The 20,130-nt window shown below is 36.5% G+C and overlaps 1 protein-coding gene across 1 annotated transcript in view; it reads left to right on the top strand.

Moving 5' to 3' along the window:
- DOCK2 (dedicator of cytokinesis 2) overlaps positions 1-20,130 on the top strand; it is a 213,235-nt gene that overhangs the window by 30,732 nt on the left and 162,373 nt on the right. The window contains exons 15-23 of the mRNA XM_069772259.1: positions 1,150-1,248; positions 2,731-2,803; positions 2,879-2,982; positions 5,387-5,570; positions 5,663-5,760; positions 7,105-7,194; positions 7,449-7,549; positions 10,305-10,439; positions 14,453-14,561. Of these exons, the coding sequence (XP_069628360.1) occupies positions 1,150-1,248; positions 2,731-2,803; positions 2,879-2,982; positions 5,387-5,570; positions 5,663-5,760; positions 7,105-7,194; positions 7,449-7,549; positions 10,305-10,439; positions 14,453-14,561 (993 nt within the window). The remainder of the gene's footprint in view (positions 1-1,149; positions 1,249-2,730; positions 2,804-2,878; positions 2,983-5,386; positions 5,571-5,662; positions 5,761-7,104; positions 7,195-7,448; positions 7,550-10,304; positions 10,440-14,452; positions 14,562-20,130) is intronic.

Genomic DNA, 20,130 nt, shown 5'->3' with positions numbered 1-20,130 from the left:
AATTTTGAACTTGATCAAAACTTTAAGCTGGATCTGTACTAGTTCTGATAGTCATTAAAGAACGGGAAATTCTCAATGTTGAAAAAATGCAGGAGGGCATACTGTCAGTGCGCCTGCAATGCTTAGTTTGGAAGTCACCTCTGGTATGCAGCCAAACACTTCTGAGATTCTGCTGGAATAAGAGTATTTGAAAGTAAACGGAGAAATAAACGGAATAATGAAGCTAGATTATTTTTACTTTGCGTGTTTCTTCTACTGATTGAGAATGATGCCTTGGTTACCTAAGTTCATCAGTTTGCGGAAAGAAACAAAGTCTATTATATGTTCATCACCCAGCCACTCTTCTTTACTGTGTAACGTCTGTAAAATGCAATCTGTGGGTAGGTCCAGTCTAATTATGGAAAATGTTTATTTTCATTACGTTCAGAGGCCTGGAAAACACAGTATCTTTGTATTAATGCTTCCTCTCTTCTTGGTGCTTTCATTGTTTTAATTTTGAATGCCACCCTATCCAAATTCAAAACTGCTTGTTAAAGACAGGTCTTCATGCTGCAGGACGTATGTTGGTCCTGAACCTGCAGCTTTCACGGAGCGTCTCCAGTCTCCAAAGGCTCCGAGCTGGAGCTGCGCTGAGCCTTGGGGGCAGCCTGGCCCGAGCGGTGGGGCCTGTTAACCGGCGACCCGTTTGCCTCAGCTCCCGGGCCTGAGCCAGGGCCCCGGTGCCGTACAGGCAGCACCTATGCCCTCCGCAGGGCTCCCACCCGCCATGGCGGTTTTACGAGGACGCAGAGGCGCGGACCAGCGCTGCGAAGGCGCTGCGGCGCCCGGGGCGGCCGTGGCTGGGCGGCTGAGGGCGGGAAGCGAAGCCCGGGGGAGCCGGGGGCTGGCCTGGCCGAGGGCGCTGCGGCAGCCATGGCCTCGTACCTCAGCGAGTACCTCAGCGAGCGCCGCCTCGCGGGGCTGAGGCGGGCGGGGGCTCGCGCCCGGCGGCCAACGGTCGTCGGGTCGGCGCGCTGAGGTAAAGCTGCTGCCCGCGGCGGGGGCGGCTCTCGTTCGGTGCCTTGCTTCTTGGTTTGGTTTTGTTCAAGTCATAAAAAATTTACAGAAACTAATGAGCCGCTAAGCACTGTTTCTTCCTTCTTTCTGAAGAACGCCGTTTGCTTGGGAGCGGGGGACAAACCCGTGAGTGAATACAGATCAGTTCTTTACTATCAAGTCAAACAGCCGCGTTGGATGGAAACTTTAAAGGTATGGTGTAGATACTTTTCACTTGCTTTTTTGTTTCTTGGTATCTCACGCAGAAAAGTTGCACAGCATCAGCTTTTTCTAAAAAATAACTTGGTCCAGAATACAGCTAGAAGGGTGGGGCTTTAGTCATACATCAGTTATTAGAGAGGTATGATTACTGAGGCTTAAAATTTGGCCTGGAAAACGATGTTAAGATTTTGTCTAGCAAAACAAATGAGGTCATCTCAGACAACCGTATGTCCTAACATGGCTTACCAGAAACGAAATACCACATTTGTTCTATTGTGGTGAAACAATGGAGATGAGGACCTTCAATTGCATGATTTAAAAAAAAAAAAAAAAAAGCCCCCAAACCACAAAACAAAACCCACCCACCCTCACCCCAAATACTGCAATTTTAGAGAGAAAAAACTGTCTTGAATTTTTTTAGACACACACCAATAATTATCTAATCTGGCTTTAATGTCTTTGGTTGGAAAAGACTTAGAAGCTTCCAGAAGTAATTCTTACAAAGCACATCTCAGGCTTGCTGGCAAGCATTTTTTTTTTTTTTTTGAAGACAACTATTGAAGATGATGTCATGTATGACAAGCCTGCAATTCCTACACTAAGGAGTGTTGCTGAGGTTGGGCAGGAAAGGGAGGGAATGGAAGCGTGGTTTGAAATAGAAGCTTATTGGTTGTTTTGAAAACATTGACCCATGCTGTGTTTTGCTTACTATACTAGTTTCTTTTTAAAATTGTTCTGTAATTCAGACTTTTATACTGAATCATTAACAGTAGATCCTTTTGAAGAATGTAGTTAATGGGGAGGAGTGTCACACAGATTTGTAAAGGGAAGTTGTGAATGAACACAAAGGAATATAAGTCTTTAAGGTTTTAGAATTATAAACTTGATAATATAAAAAAATGTGCTTTTTCTTATGCAGTTGACCTTTTTTGTTGCATTATTTGTTACAAGTAGGTATGCTGCTTCAAGAATAAAGCACTCATGAGTTCCTGGGATTCTACTCAAGGCTTTGAAACTGAATTTAATCACAAAAATGTACTTAACTTATTTCACTAGAATTTTCATACCTTTTTCACCTGTTTGTTAAATTGGTTGTCAATTCATGTATATCAAATGTGGAAATTTCATAGTGCAGAGTTGTTGCGTAATTCTATATGGTTAACAAGGTAAATAATAAGACTGCAATATACTTATTTTCTAGCGTACAAGCACCTGTGTGCTTTAACTCACTGGGTTCAGTGCTTTATTTCTTTGGTTGTGTTAGACTTTGAGCAAAGTCTAACAGATGATTGCTTATCAGCCACCCCTTCTGCTACTGTGATCAGGCGTAATAGTTTTAAATGGTATGTGAAAAGCATTAGGGAGCCAGCAGAAGTGGTGCTTATTTATTCTAAAATAGGAGCTTATTACATGTGAAACCACCTTCCGCCCTTGTTGCCCATAACTATTGATTATTATCTGATTTTACAAAAGGTAGCAGTCCCTATTGAAGATATGCAAAGGATACACCTGCGCTTCACGTTCAGACACAGGTCATCTCAAGAGTGTAAGTAGGGAATTTTTACTTTAGTGAATTTTAATTCATTGATGGATAGCTGACTGAAAATATTTTGCTTTGCAGCTAAAGATAAAGGAGAAAAGAATTTTGCAATGGCCTACATAAGACTAATGAAGGAGGATGGAACAACTCTTCAAGACGGCATCCACGATTTGTTAGTCCTAAAGGTATTGGATCAATTTTTTTCCTTTCTTTCCCCTACGAGACACTTTTTTTTTTTTACACTGTTGTCTTTGACTGCATTGTTTATTTTCTTAATGGTAGATTAATTTTATTATTCTATTAAAGATAAATATTATGTTTTTCTTTTGAACAAAAAGAGATGTAACTTGTTCCAGAACATGGTCAGTAAACGTTACTCTAAATTTTAATTAAAGAGAGGCGTTATCTAAGCACAATGAGAGATGGTTACTATTCCTGCTACTTTTACTGAAGTTCGTGCTTTTGGCCTTCTGTAGTATAGAAGAAGTCATGCTAAAGCTCAGCACTTGGATGCGTACCTGTGTCTACTTGTCTAGCTGAATCGGGGGCAAGAGTGTTGTTTTGATTCATTTAGAATCTTTGCCACATGAATAATCCAGGGAATGTATTCATAGGGAATTGGTTGCTTGAAACTGCTCTGTGTAGTTACTCAGGTAAAAAAGTGAAAGTTTTAGGAATTTGATTTTGGATGAAGAGTAGTTTTGGCTAGTCCTGATTGGACACAAGTAGTGTTTTTGACTTTGTGAACTGAAGCAGGTAACAGGTGTTTCAAGATTTGTTTTTTGTTGGTTTTTATGTGGTTGGGTTTTTTTGTCCCTTGGAGAATAGTGTCTAGCAGGAACTAAGAACCAGAAATCACTTCCACTACAGAAGAAATTTTACTTTAGGTATTCTTATTGCTCTTTTCAGTAGACTAGTTGGCTGTAACATTAGTGGCAAGTGAGAGGCATACAACTAAATGAAGTTGTTTAGGTAGTCCAACAAAGATTAATGGCAGTGTATAGTTATTTATCTTCTCTTCATTGATACCAGCATTGATAAATACTTAGACCAGAAGGAAAATAATTATCACATTGTATGACTGTGTGGTTAATGCTGGTTATGAAATTCCATCTAATTCATTGCTGCATCAACCCGGTAATTTTTCCGTAAGTGGCAGCATAGATGAGAAATGCTATGTTTGGAAGAAATAGATTTTCTGACATATGTTTGCCTATTCTAGTATTAAAAACAGTAATTGTAAGCTGTAAGTGTTTTTAACAGTTGTACATCTGGCCTCTCAAAATAAGTAATCTGAAAACTACAAAGTTTAAACAGTGTACTTTATTTTCCCTGCCTTCAGGCATTGAATCTTTTTGAGAGACTTTTGGATCAAAATTTCAAGTCTTTTCCCCATTGTCTATCTAACTTGTCTCAAAAAAGGGGAATTAAGGTTCACATCTGGTTCCAGAAATTCTGAGAAGTAATTATTTGGGAAGCTTGATATAATCATAGAAGTTAGTAACGCTGTCTGTTTTGCTGCATAAGGATTTTGCCTTTTGTCTGCGTAGGTCGCCTTATAGTGGATTTTTAACCTTCTTGTTAGATAGGAAGTAAAGACTGCACACCTACAGTTACTGAATCAGATACAACCCCCAAAATTTAGAAAATCATTCTAGATTATGTTTTTTGTAACTCCTTGTTTATGCACGATTGTAGACTAAGGGTCTGCAACTGAGTCAGTTCTGTCATGGTGTTGTAGCTTTAAATGACAGAGCTCATAAACTCATTGGGGAAATTTTCTTGAGTAGCTTTGTTAAAGAAAAATTATATTCTATAAACAGTAAGGAGTATGATTGTATTGTCTTTGTCTAAAAACTGCTTTCCTGTCTGGAGTATGAATCAAAATTTGAGACAGAAAAAAAATCCGTGAGGGTTGTGGCATGCAACTTGATGAAGTACAGCAGGGAAAAATACCTGTTGGTTCCCTGTTTTTGTACTGTTCATTCTACTGAAAGGCATAAATTCTCTAATATCTGTGTCACTTAGTTACTGCAGCATGTTGTCTAATTAAAATTATGATCTTACCATGTACTGACCTTTTATGTTAAAGGTCCAGGTATTAAGTTACAGTGGGCATACCAAAATAGTGCTGCTATTCTTTCCCTATTCAGTCCCATTTTTGATTCTTAAATTGCATGCAGACAACATAACCATGTTGTCTGTCCTGTGTACAGTCTTCAAGCTGATGCTCAATAGTCTACTGTGTTCCATAGCTATTGACATTTTAATGAGAAATCGGCTCTTGCTTTTACTCTGCCAGTAATGTCACTCCTCATAGTTCCTTACTGCACCTTAAAACACATACAGTTATAATTTCAGTGTAGCATTTTCTCTACATGTTCATTGCAGACTTGTTTGCTGACTAACGTTGACTCTTGGTTTACCTGTATGAGCCATGCTGGGACTTGGGTATTCCTTATCCTTTAGTGCATGTGTTTAAATCCATAGAAACATAGCTTTTTGTTTACTTGTGTAGAAATTAAAAAATAAGTCTAATTTTAAATCCACTGGTGTGAAATACGTAATAAACAGGATGTTGTTTTTCAGGGGGACAGTAAAAAAATGGAGGATGCTAGTGCTTATTTGACATTACCTTCTACACGTCAACATATGGAAAATAAAGGAGCAACCATAGTCAGGAACTCAAGTATTGTAGGGGGGCTTTCAGTAAGCTCACGAGATGCATTTTATATTTCAACTCTTGTTTGCTCTACAAAGTTAACTCAGAATGGTATGTATCTTCTAAACAGGTAGAAGTTTTAGAAAGAAGACATTTGCACAAATAATAAGTTTTTTAACGTCTGTCCATTTATTTTCTACTAGTGGGCTTACTAGGTCTCTTGAAGTGGCGTATGAAGCCAGAGCTGCTTCAGGAGAACCTGGAAAAACTGAAGATTGTGGATGGAGAGGAAGTTGTGAAGGTATATCTTTATATAGTTGTTATAGTAATAGTTATTCTTAATGTCCTTTCATACCATGGCAGAAAAAATGCTACATAGTTTCAAAAAGAAAAAGAAACTTGGAGGGTCAGTTGCAATAAACATAGGAACTTAAAGAAGCCTGTCAATTAAACTTTCTTTTATGAGCGTCATACAGTGTAATGCCTTTGTTAGGGATAGTTTGCAAAAGACATGAGGAAAGCTCTTCATCAGAGGGAGCAAGGAAGCAAGCACCTGGACAGGATTCTTCATAGTGTTAGCCATCGTTTTATACTTGTTGCTCCCAAACATCTCTGGTATTGGCTCCTGTTAGGCTGTGGAGATTTGCAAGATTACTAGTCAAATCTGCCTGCTTCCACTGGTAATTAATTTATTAGGATCATTTTCTGCTTTCTATTGTTTTATATTGCTGGAAAATTCGTGCATGAATAGAGAATTCAATATGAAGAATATTATTTGGAGCCATTGCTGCTTTGGTCAGGTGCTTATGTATGTGTCACAGGTAAACTTTAATTTTGAGCATGGAGAGAAAACTTTATTTAAAAACTTGATAGGATATGAAGGCAGTAATGGTAAAATGTTTTCTACAACCTCTGTTCAACTGTTTGTTTGCTTTTGTCTTTCTGAAACATCACAAGCAATTCCTACTGCTTTCTTTACAGTTCTTAATATTACTTTACATGTTGATATTAAAAAAAAGAAGGGCATTATGTACCCAATGAAGTCCTTTGTTAATTTAATAAGTATAATATAAATAAAAACTTGTTAATATTTTGGAAAGTGGCAGACTGTTATATTTGTGTTACTTTTTATATATAAGCATTAGATGCCCTTCTGGAGAGGATGAGGGAGAACTTTAAAACAACAACAACAACAACAAAAAAGATCTTTTTAACCAATCAAAGATTTAGGTCCCAAGCCACAATGGTAATTTCCTTTGATTTAAAGTGGGCTTTGAATCACACCACAGAAGTATGAAGTGTGTTTTTAATCATTGTGTATATGTGAAAATAGCAACTACTAATCTGTATCACTAAGGAACTAGGAATGCAGTTTTAGATAGTTATGTCATTTATATTATATTTTTAGCTGTTCTATAAGCTAAACATGTATTATTAATTGCTCATATGTCTGAGGATGTGGGTTCTTAAAATTAAAGAAACTAGAGCCTAAATCCTTGGAAATGTTTTCTGACTTTAAGTGATGTTTCAGTGAATGCTTTTAAAATTCTAACTTGAAAGAAACCAAGTCTACTATCTGAAAACTGACTTGTGACATTTTCAAGTTGAATTGGTTGCCAGTTTGTCGTTTCATGATGTTCTATAGTTTCTTCAAGATACGCTGGATGCCCTGTTTAACATCATGATGGAACATTCCCACAGTAATGAGTATGACATCCTTGTCTTTGATGCACTGGTAAGAATCAGCACCGAAGGATTTTATTTGTGAAAGTAAAGAAGCCTATAATTTTGAATGAGCTATAAAGTTGTTTATTTCAGGGAATTACCCTAAAAATCTCTACAGAACAGATGGAATATTACTGCTTTACTGAAAACCAAATTTCTTTAAAATTCTTAAATAGTGCATTATCAGGAATATTTCAGAAGACGAGTATTTAGATTTAAAATGTGACTTTATGAAAAATGCTCATTATGTCCCTGTCTGTTTAGATATATATCATAGGACTCATTGCAGACCGTAAGTTTCAACATTTTAACGCTGTTTTGGAAGCATATATCCAACAGCATTTTAGTGCAACATTGGCGTACAAGTAAGTTTGTTCTCTCTTCTTCTCTCTCTTTTTCCTAAACTTCCACCATCACGTTAAAGAAAGTAAATCCTGTTTGTGACTTTTCTGATGTAATTAATGGTGACTGTTGTTTTGATGATGCTCTTTGCTTATCTGGAAACAAACGTGCCTGTGAGAGAGACTTAGGTTATAAGTAGAGTTAATCAACAGATAGTAATTGATTCGGGGTTAAATGATTCTTTGGCATTAATTTTCTCTTGTCTGGATTTTGCTGTGTCTGAGCACTTCACCTGTATCCTGTCAAATTTGTCAAAAGATACTTTGCTGTAAAGCCTCTCCCTTTACATTCCTGGCCTTAACCTGAAATGCCTTCAGTGAGGACTTGAGGATGGCCTTAACCCATTTATATAGGTTCCCGTGTATTCTTTTAAGCAAACAGACTCACGGGGAAAAAAAAAGGTTTGGGAACTGTCAAGTCTTCATATGCAGTTCACATTCTGATGTTGCATCAGGAGGGTTTCAGCACAATGAACTGGAATTTTGGTATTTGTTATGTGGTCTGCTGTGAACTGGAGTCTTAGTATTTGTTACATGGTCATGCCAGTGGGCAGGTGGACAGGCTTTTGGTGTGTTTTTTTGGGGTTTTTTTGGTTTTTTTTGGGGGGGGGGAGGGTTGAGCTTCCAGATAATGCCCAGGTGGGAAGACATGGATTCATAGGAAAGAATAAAAATTGTGGATACATGTTATGCAGTAAATTTAATACTGGATTCCTACTTTATTTAAAAAAGGTTTTTGCAAATGATGGTAGGATAAAATTGCTTTGAATTAGGAAGAAAGATAACATCTTCACTTAGTGCTGATCTTGGGGAAGTGCTATAACAGGATAGATGTGGTTGGGTTTTTTTTTTTCCTTGTTTACCTGAAGTCTTGTTCTGGCAGCTTAATGGGATGGCAGATTGAAGCAGAACTTTAATCTGGGATATGAATAATAGATGAAAGACCTTAGCTGAACTTTTGGAATAGCTGAGGATATCTTGTAGTGTCCTGTGCTGAATTTGCATCAGTTCTAATTCAACAGGAAATGTCACACAGTTCATGCATTAGAACATGAGTTTGCTAGAATTGAAAGGCAGGAGTGCACAATCAATCCTTTCTCACATTCTAGGGAAGCTGAAGTTAGCATTACTGGGCTCAGAAAGCTCAAGCACAAGCTACATGCTCTTCTTTAATCCTACGTCACTCCGTATGTGATAAGCATATGTAATTTAATGCTTTATATTATTGTGAAAGAGGAGATGGTTGGGTACAGAACCTCTCAGGACAGCCTTACTGGCTTAAAATATTTTTAAGACTTACCTTTCTGGGAGTTTCTGATGAATTAATCGAAGTGGCAGTGGCAAAATAATGTTTATGATTGTTCCCCAAATCATGAGTTTTCCTGGCATTGTTGGTTCCATGCACATCATGGAAGATGTACTCTGTTTCAAGAATCATTTATGAAATAAACAAGTAGCTGTATGTGGCCTAACTCATAGTTAGGAAGGAGATACTGTGTCCCAGACATATTATGACCATATTATGATATGGTATTTTGGCCAAACTGTTGGGTATTTATTCAGTTACTATTTAGTCATCCACTTGTACCTAGCTTTTATAGAGTTCTGAGAGGACTTAACACTGACAGTTGAGGGACCTTCAATGGACTGCCCCTGCATACAAGTTGGATAAATTTTGTTCCAACTCAGTACAAAGCTGTGAATTCAGAGAAGCTATAGAAAGGAGTAAATGGAAACACACAGTGGATGTGCCCAGAAGGCTGAGAGGATGAAAGCATGATATTTTGGTCCTGAAATGTGAGTTAGGCTAGGGCAGTGGGGTTGAGAATGTGTCTATTAGTTACACAGATAGAGAGATATACATACACTCTTATACATATGTACATATTTTCTGTGCAGTAGCAAGCAGTTCTTGAAGCTATTATTTGCATGCAAGTATGTTCCAAATAGCATAGTGATCACTTACTAATGTTTCATCAGTCCAGTTCGTGAACTTTTAAGTTTCATCAACATGCAAGTGCTAGTTTGATTTTTGTTGTTTTGGTTGGTTGGTTTTGTTTGTTCAGGGTAGGGGATAGTAGGTTTCCATTTTTGTAGTGATGTAAGAAAAAAAAAACAAACCACCCTTATTTTAGTTCTTCTTATGGCTACCTTAAGATCAAGATTATATTATTGGTTTAATTGTTTAAGATGAAACTGTAACGATAAATTAAGGGACTGATTTTTAGATGAGCTTTTTGAACTTTTTTAGCAGGTTGTGTGTTTAGCAAAAAATTACCTTTGGATACAAAGAAAGGAAGTGGTTAAATAAAATAAATACTTTAAGCAGATACTGCTGTATACCAGAATATTGTACTATTTATATGCAGTTAATTTAGAGCATGTAGTGGTATTTAATCACTGCTTAATGTAGGTAGGCAGAAGTAACATTTTATGTTACCTTGTGCATGTATGTTATAAACTTCTGTAAAAGTGCTTCCAGGATTGTGTAAAATGCTGTTTTGAGATTTCAGATTGCTTTCTTGCTTGTGCAGTTAAGAACTTGCTCCTCATTTGTTTATACCGATAGAATTTGTGCAACATAAATGCAAAAATACATGCAGTACATTTTGTTATGTGTGCTTGACTAAGCATAAACATTTATTTGGAATAGCCAAACAAGTCAGAGAAATTAATTTTTTAAAAAAAAGATTATTTTAAAAATGTTTTTTCACTTCAGGAAATTAATGACTGTTCTGAAGACTTACCTGGATACCTCCAGCCGAGGAGAGCAATGTGAACCTATCCTAAGAACTCTGAAAGCACTGGAATATGTTTTCAAGTTCATTGTTAGATCAAGGACATTATTTTCACAGTAAGTACCCAGACTATTGCCATTTAACTAGCAATCCAATATTAGAAATAGAAGTAGACCTGAGAAACAGAAAAAAATTATTCCAGAACAGAACTGTATTTTTTGTTTTTAGGAATAAAACATAAAAGCTGGCAACTGGCCTAAAATACAGACATTGCTGTGAGATTTTTTGGAGAGGGATTCTTCAAAAATCTGCTTTCTGATTCACAGTGTAAGTTCCAGAGACGTATTTAGTAATAGTAGCCGATTTCAAAGGGTGATTATTCTTTGCGTCAGGTGGCTTGGCCCAAGACCAATGAATGGCCAAACGTTGTGACAGATGGCTTGAATCTGGTTGCTTGTCCTTGAGATCATGGTGTTCAGCAGCTCAGACTGTGCATAGAACAATGTCATTTCCAGTAATCATTGTCCAACTGAATTTAGAGTTTCAGGTCTCCAGTTAAGGAATTTATAGGGAAGACTCAATTGCCTAGATATGTACAGCTCAGCCAAACAGACGAGTCGTAATATTTACAAGTGGTGTTCAGGTTTAGGGAAAAGGGAGATAGGGAGAATGAAGGAGATGAAAGCTGGAAGGAGAAAAACTATGCTATAGTAACTGTCCCCCACTTCCTCCCCTAGCCCTTAAGGACTGTAACCATATCCCACAGACCCCATCCATGTCCTCTGTTTTATCTCTTCTTTTCTGGTGCATCTTTTTCCGTTTATCCTTAGCTGGTTTCCCCCTAATACTTGTTTGTTGTCTCTCTGCTGCATGGCTGAAGGAATGCAGTGGCAAACTTGGGACTGTAGGCAGACCGAGTGGTTGGATGTTACGTTTGTGGTTGACAGTCAACAGAACAGAAAGGTGTTCTATTTTATCTGTCTTTTGCTCAGTGGGAGCTCTAATACGATTTTTCTCTGTTATTTCACTGCCCTCCCCCCCTTTTTTTTCCCCCCAAAAATCCGTGTAGGTTTATAGTTTTGTAAAATTAAGTATATTTGATGAATTATGAAATTTTGGTTGAAGTAGGAGTAGATTGAGAAGTTACTTGCTGCTGGTAGATAGTCCATTAGAAATAGTCTTGTCTCTAGGAATTTACTGTTTATAGATGGATACAGATTAAAAAAGGTGAAAAGCTGTATAAGGAAGGAGATGGTGCTCATCAGAATAGACTATAGCTAGTAGTTCAAAAGCTTTAAAATAAAATTTTTTAATTGGAGTCAAGGCAAAAGGAGACATTCAGAATTTTGGGGAAGGAAGCATTGTGTAGAGGATTGTGGAAAATTTCTTGTACAGATGAAGGTCATAAGGCAGGGTTTTGTTGCAGGGAGAACTTCGGTCTCCATTTTAATCCCTAGTATAAGCTGGCAGCAAATAGTGTGCATTGGACACTAGTTTACCAGTAGTCTGTGGTAAACTAGGGTATTGCAATATGTTGCATATTCAAGTGATTAGCTAGACATATCTAATCCTTTTAGTTTTCCCTATAAATGCCTTAACTAGAGGTCTGAAACTCTAAATTCAGTTGGACAATTATTTTTATAGGCAGTAATAGCTCTTGCCAAATGGTAGCCTCTGGCAAAGATTACCAAACAGTGAACAGTGTCATCTGGTACTGTACATCTGTCTATTGCTGTTGTGTTCTAACTTTTTGCAGTCAATTTCCTATTGTCAGACTGGTCATGAAAAAGAAGAAAATATGGAAAAATATGGATTAATATATTTTCTTCCCATGAGAAAAGTTAGGATTTATGATTGAAGTACTTCACTTTCAAGGGTTGAGATTAGCCTTCTTGGAGACAAATACTTTGAATTAGTAGAGCTGAGACAGATCTTTAGATCATTCATTAATTTGATGGGCTGTTTAAGAAACTGAGGTGCTTTGTTGAAAGGTAAGAGACATTACAAAATGAAAATTGTGTAGGGAAGAGTTGAATAATGACTTCTAATGTTAGACGTAAAATGGCAGACTTTTTTTTTTTATCTTGTCAGGCAGATAGATACATTGAAGATAACCAGGTTCTACTTTAATTTGCATTAATTCAATCCTGTTGAAGCTATAGAGATCTAATGAAAGCAAAAATTTTCTTTCTCTAGTCAGCTGAACTGAGGTTATGTCTTGCAGCTGTTTATTCAGTGATTATGTTTTGTAGAAAGGTCATACACATTAGCCAAAGGTTTACATAATACAGACTCTGAAAACATGAAATGTTTCCTTTCCTCCTTTCACTGGCCTAAGGTTGGTTATGGTGGTGAAATTCATGTACACTGTTGTGATGATGTTGTTTCCAAGCAAATAATCAGTCATCTTTTAAAAACTGCTTTCAGAACAAGTGATTTTAATTGAAATTTAATGCAGAAAATTGTCTCTAAATGGAAGCTAGATGGTAAGTCAGGAAATAGAGTTACCGTTCGACCTGGCTTAAATAAGTCCTGGTGTAAATTTACAAAGCATGTTTAATACATGTTGTGTGATGCTTCTGCCACCCTCCTTGCACCATAGGTTTAGTCAAGAAAGCTTCAAATTTCCACTTGCATTAAAAAATAGGTTTAAGAAACTTCATTTACTTTTGCAGCAATGTTGTATAGTCAGTAAAAACTGTATCAGTGCATTAGCCAAGGAACTTTAATAAACACTTAGACTGAGACAGTCACATTGTTACAATTTATATGTACTTCATTCCCATAGAAAAATACTTTTAATAAGCCCCCACATGCCACGATCTCCACTATGTTAAAAGAATTTAAATCATTTAACCAAAAACCAAGCTCCTAAAATACCACTTGATAATAAATAGGGCAACTTTTCTATGTCAGTGTGCTTGTGCTGAAACTTATTTGTTTCAAGATAGCTTTCACATGGAAGTTTTTCTGGTATGTATTTTTTATACAGTAAAAAAATCACCTCAGTAGGAACATACCTCAAGTAGTATGCATTGTGTATGTTGTATACATGTATATATAATTTTTTCCTCTCCAGTTAATGTTTTCGATCTTGGGGTTCCTTTCCAGTAACTGACTTAAATCTCATTGACAAGCATTGACGTAAACAGTGCAGAGGCCATGAGCCTGAATAGCATACCTCTCAGTGTTTTCATTTCCTCAAAGCTTCTTGCCAGTCACTGTATTAATAGCAGTTCTGATTTTTCCTTGCTGTAGACAAAAGCTCTTAATTTGCCTTTAGTTCTCTTAAGGACTTAAGTTTCAAGTTGAAAAGAAAAGCTCGTGACACTGGAATACACGAAGGAATATAGGAATATAGGAAGAGGGATTTTTCTCTTCTAATAGAGAAAACAGTACACAGGAGGTGCAGCATTTAGTTCACAGTATCCTACACACATTTCAGGCTTCTATCACCTTGGCTTTTTTCTTAGGTTGTTTTTCTTTAACTTTTGACAGCTGTTTCAGGTAACTAGTTTAACATGTCACCAGTGTTTTTTACTGTTTATGTAAGCAGTATTTCGTATTAATAGCTAGTATGAACAACACAGGAGAGATAATCTGCGAGATTCAAACTTTAGGACAGGGAATGAAGAAATAATGGAGTGAGTTTAATTTAAATTCACTTTTTAACTTTTAAGCATTGAGACTTTTTCAAAAAGCAGACTGGTTAATGGGGAAAGTAAAAATAGCTATTTGAAAAAGTGGCAGTAACAGCAGAAGAAAGAAACAGTGATAATATGTGAAAATTATCCTAAAGTATCTCAGTTGTAGTGGAAAAAAAATCAAATTGTTTTTGGCATGTAAGTTACTTTGAAAATGAAATTACTTTTTTTTTATAAGCTCAAATCTGGGAGGTGTCATTCTTTAGAGGCTGTTAAAAAAAGTGAAAATGCTTATGTTTTATTCAAGCTGAAGAATTTCTACACAATACAGTAAGTAGCAGATAGAACCCATTGGTGAAATATCTGTGTACATAATATTGGATCAACTTGTGAAATGTGTTTTTAAGGTAATGTTAAATCTGGTACATTTTAGGGCTATGAAACTTCCTGATTCTGAAAGGATAACGCATTGCATCTCTCAACAGATTATATGAAGGCAAAGAACAAACAGAATTTGAAGAATCAATGAGGAGACTCTTTGAATCCATCAACAACCTGATGAAAAGCCAACATAAAACTGCCATTTTGTTGCAGGTTGGTGTGTGCTTGGCAAGAAGTTGGTTTTGGCTTTTTGTATGGTTTTGGTTTGTATGCTTTTTGGTTTTGTTCTTTTTAAATTGAGGAAAAGACACTCTTAAGAAATTGATCGTTTGTGTCTCGTTTTGTAATTTCCCTTTATTGGAAGACTAAGTTGTCTAAAAGTTTTAAGCCTAGATTGAAAAGGTCAGGAGAAGATACATTTATATAATTTTATGAATGTAGTGAGTGAAAGAACCAAAACAGAGATGCTGGAATCTTTCAAGGAATCCAATTAAATGAAACCTCCAGTGGGAGCTGAATGTTTAATTCTTGAGTTTCTTCAGATAATGCTAAACAGGGATTCCACCATCTTAGTTTGAAAAGTAAAAATTATAGTATCAGCCTTTTGGAGGTATGTTATTTAAACAGCTGAAAATAGGATCAAGGTTTCCCATTCATGTCAATCTTAGTTATTCTAACACTCTGGAATCTGATGTTTTAAGAAAATTAGAAAAGAAGGAGCTACTAAGATAATTAATATCAAATAATTGGTATGTAGTTCTATATTAAAATAGAAAACTCTCAAGGCTTCCTATAAAGTAGGAAATAGAAGATTTTTATTGGACAACTAAAACATCAATGTTTCATACATTCTTTATTGTCATTGTGTTTAATTGGGCTTGACTTTTCCTCTGGTTTTGTGTTTTGATTCCTCTTGCTGTGACTTACACTAGAAGTGGAAGCCAGTGAAAAAGTCTGTCTTGAATAAATACTCAGGTGGCTGTTCTTGAGATTTGTATTGTCTGACATTTTGCATGGAGTGTTAATGTGCAACTGCAGAAGAGCTAAAGAAGTAAATATTACTTTAATTGTATAATGCTGTGATTATAGTAATGTTCTAAATGCATTTGAAAATGATTCAGATACTCGTTATTTGACAGTTTTGTAGAGGTCTTCCTCAGAATTTCCTACATTTGAAAGACACTACATCAGAAGCAGGAGAAACTTTGGAAGAAGCAAAAAAGTCTTTGCTCTAAAGTAGTACTGAAAGAGATAGTTTGGATAATGATGTTTGTTCATGTGGTATTTGTACTGTATTAATATGCTACTTAACAAATAGATCTTGGAGGCTTTTATGCTCTTCAGGAGAGGCGTGTCATGTCACTGCATGCCTCCCTGCCTTAATCTCAAAGTGGTTGTATGGGATTGTCCGTTTGTGTTTCCTCTAATAAGCAGGGTAGTTTCTTCTTGAGAGTGACAGGAAATAGTTGTAGAAGGCTGTTTTGCTTGTTTAACTGTTGCTGGGACACATTAATGGGTTTGCAAGCCACAATGCTGACTCTGAAAAGGCTGATGAGTGTGTTTAAAAACAGGTGGTATTGTAACACTAATGGCAGTATGGCATTGGACATACTGACAAATGTTAATTGTGCTTACTGTGATTCCCATATTTCCATATTTAATGCTAGTTCTTAATATTACACGTTTAGCAAAAATATAGTATATCTTTGCTGATGCTCTTAAGAAATAGCACAACCTTGAAAATATAACTGAAATCTCTTACAAGGACTAAACAAGTCTATGCTAATTTTAATGAGCAAGTAAACATGTTTCAAAGATAGAATAGCTCTTTAACAGTTATGCTTTGCTCAATACCATCTTAAGCACGAATACTTCGGTTTTCTGTTGAGTGCTGTCAGTTGTGAAAGATGGATCATATTTATTCATAACCATGAAGCACTAGTGGGCTTTTAAGTATCTAAATCTGCACCAGCTACTCTAAGTTGTCTTTTTAGCTGAAACATTTCATGGCAGATCTGAGATACTGGTTTATATCATAATTTTGCTGTTGTCCCCACTACTGCTAACTCATACAGGTGTGTTTCTCAAAGAAACCTACAAAGAGGTTGCTTTGCATACAATAAATAAAAACTACTGCTTTAATGTTATAGAATTCTGGTAGGAGAGGCATGGAATGAGAAGTGTCCCACTGTAGTTTAGTTCCTGCTGCTGGAAGTAAGTTTACTGGGGGGGAATAAATAAATAAATAAATAAACACTCCATCATAAACTCCATAGGCATCTCAGTCATAGTAGCTTTCACAATGGACAATATGTTTTTCTGTGCCTATTTGGAAGAGACTTCAGTTATGATACTTGAGACTCCTGCTCCGGTAGGTAGAGTTGTCCATAACAGGCCAGAAAAGTGGAGATGACTTCTGCATTGCGTGAGACAGAGCAGAAACAGGTAGTAATAAATTCATAAGTCTGCCTCTCTGCCTAAAACCAACACCGATTTCCCTCCCCTCAGCCCCCATATTAAGTTTTGGGATGACAGTGATAGATGTTGTAGTACGAAGTTAACTTTGCAGGGTAAGGGACAGGTAATTCAGAGGTATTACAAACACACAGGACTTCATAGGTCTTATACTTTGCATACCCAGAGAGGAAAGTTCACAGAGCCTATTGGAAAAATAAACAAATAATCAGAATATCAGAACAGTCTTAAATCTGTCACATCTGAAATTATCATTGATATGAATTAAAGTGCAACACAAATTGGTAGGGTCAATTGAATGAGTTCAAGTGGATTACACTCTGAAGATAATAGAGAAGAAAGTTTTAGGAGCCCTGAAGAAAGTTAAAATAATTGGGTTTCTCAGGATATTGAAATTTAAAATGAACTAGTTTGCAGAGCCTTGGAATGTGAATTCCTAACTCTTATTTCACCCTTGGTTGTCCAAATACCTATGAGGTTTAGCTTTAGAAGATTTCAAGAATTATTTTGAAACCTGAAATGTCTTTGGTCTCTGCTAGTGACTTTTTAAAACTTGGAACTCACTATTTTAGTCAGTAGTAATTTCCCAATCATTTTTACTGATAGCAATCATACTCAGACTCGTGTTGAATATTAATTGAGTCAGGAAAAGATTGTTTATAAAATTACATGTCATATGAAACAGCCTAGTCAGTGCCAGAAGCACTTTATTGTTTCAATTTAACTTTATCTTCTGAGTGATATCTTACTTCCTAATCTGTTACATGCTGTATAAATTTACAAAAGTTCAAAATCTAGCTTTTCAATCTCTTGTTCTAAAGTTGGCTGAAATGGATAGATGCTTTGACTTATTTTACTGCCTGAGCTTTGAGAAGGGTAGCTATCTGGTTTGTTGTGCAGTACTGTTTATATCAGCTTTGAACAGCTGAAGACTGAATTGTTAATTTACTGTTGGTAAACTGAAAATTTACATGTAAATCAAAATTAGCTTTTTTTTTCTTCTGGAATTGCTGAAGTTATGCCTTTTGTTTCAACAGACAGACCAAATGCTTCTCAACTTCAGCATTGCATGAAGTCATTTTACTACAATTAGGATTATAATTTCAATATCCTAACTTTGCTGATGTTTGAAAGCAACCATATGAACTGGAGAGTGACCTGCTTTCAGGTCCTGGGATGTTACTTTTTGATTGCCCCTTGTAGTCGAGATTGGGAATGTTATAAATCTACTAGTGCAAGTATCAGTGTGCATGTGAAGGGTAAGAATTCCTCCTTCTAAGAGACTTTTCACAGATTTTTCTTGTAATTATTTAGAACAATCATTTCAGAACTTATACTGACTTATTGGTGGTGGCACTGATCTTCCTACATACTAGACTTAAAACTTTTTACAATTTATTTTGGCAGGGATGATGTTATAGCTGTTTCATTTATCAGTTGTTTCTCTGTAGCCATTGCTGATGAATTTTTGTAGTTTTTAGAGATAGTTTTTCTTAAAGTCTGTACTTCTGAGGGTAGACTTCTTGAAATCTGGAAACCTGGAAATAAATTTCCAGAACCTACAAATAGTTTGGTCAAGGGAGAATCTGGGGGTGAGGAGGAGTAGGGAGGTGTTAGTACCTTCTTTCCTTTCTTGAGCTCTCAGGGAAGACACATCATTTTCTGCAGATATGTTTTGTGTCTGTGTAAATCAACCTATATTTCTGGGGAATAAAATTTGATGAATTATTTTTAAATTTCAGATGATGTGTTTTTATAAAGTCATACTGTTGATGTCTGATTTGTAGTCTGTGAGTGTGCCCTTTCATTGACAAGTTTGTGCTCTCAACCTTAAATTACAGATCAAGCTCTGGTGTCTTTTCCAAAAACTATTCTGTCCCCCAACTGACACATCACATTTGACCTTCAGATGGTCTTGTCTATTGCAAATGTCAGCTATACCCAGCTTGCTCCTAGGTGGTGATTTTAGAAAGTGGTACTCCCAATTCTAGGCATGCTTTCAGAAACCTTATATGAAATGTTCTCAAGGTCATAGAAACATAGGAATACGAAATTGTCTGTGGTATTGAAAAGTATGAAAATAATTCTTTCCCACACATTTTTGACCCATCCGTACTGCTGCAGTAGATTATAAGAACTTAAAACTGTACAGAGATGCATAGGTTACTAATGAGAGAATAATGCTAGAAAGGTACTGACAGTGATGCTTTGATTGTGGTGTACAATAGGGGATGGCATAGTAACTTGTTAAAGTTGCCTTGATAGCAAATAAAATTAGACTTAGAAACAGAGCACTGATGATTTCTTTGAATGTTCTTTTCATCTCATGGGTACTTGAATTTTATGAATATGTGTAACGTAATGTTGCAGAAGAGGGCAACTAAGAAAATAAGCTTGGTCAGGAGTAAAGGTTAAAGTAAATTTAACAGTATATTGTGTATGTAAGAAAAAATTTTCTGCAATGCTGTGGGTTTATCTATATCCCACTTAAAAAATTAATCTCTAAGGTCTGAAGAATGCAGAAGGTCTTGTGCCGATTACTAGGAGATTTTTATGACTTCATTAAGGGCAGTGTTCAGTTGTGTCCATAGTGCATCATTTGTAGCAATTACTGTGAATGCAACTTCGGAGTTTAAAAGAATGCAGGGCATGTACTTGTTATTGTACTTCAGTTGGTACTACAGATCTGCAGAGAAATGGTAGCCATATCCTCCCCATTTCCCTCCTCATACAAGTGCAGAATAGGGAATATGTGGGAAGGCAGACAGCACAATAGACCAAGTGTCAGTGGAGTACTGCTTGAAATATTTTGTGGCCACTGGTGGCCCTATCCTTTATCAAACATCTTTCACAGTAACTATGAATTGGTGTAAAATGAAATTCAGACGCTGCTATTGTACAGCATCTTCGTATAGTATTTGTTGCGTGAAGAGCAAGGAACAACACGTTGCTGAAGTAAAACTGGGGCTAGGACAAGTTTCTAGCCCACCACAGGTATTTGTGTACGGGTGTTTGTTTCTTTTTTAAAAAAAACCAAACAACAAAACCCCCAACTTTTTTCCCCAACCTATTTCAAGGAGCTAATAATGGCTAAGGTAGTAGAAGATATAATCTTTTTGTTGAAGTGGTAGCAGCTTTTAAACATTCCTTTGACCTTCCTGGATTTATGTATGAATGTGGGGATAAGATCTGCAGAGGAATGACTTCATCTGAATGCATCTTAAGCCAGCATTGAGCCAGTTTGAAATACTTTATACAACCTTGCTGCAGACTAAACTTTCTTTTTGAATCAAGACCTGAATAGGTT

The sequence above is a fragment of the Haliaeetus albicilla genome, chromosome 27 (genome assembly GCF_947461875.1).
Source record: "Haliaeetus albicilla chromosome 27, bHalAlb1.1, whole genome shotgun sequence".
Lineage (NCBI taxonomy): Eukaryota > Metazoa > Chordata > Aves > Accipitriformes > Accipitridae > Haliaeetus > Haliaeetus albicilla.
This window is presented reverse-complemented; position numbering and strand designations above follow the sequence as displayed.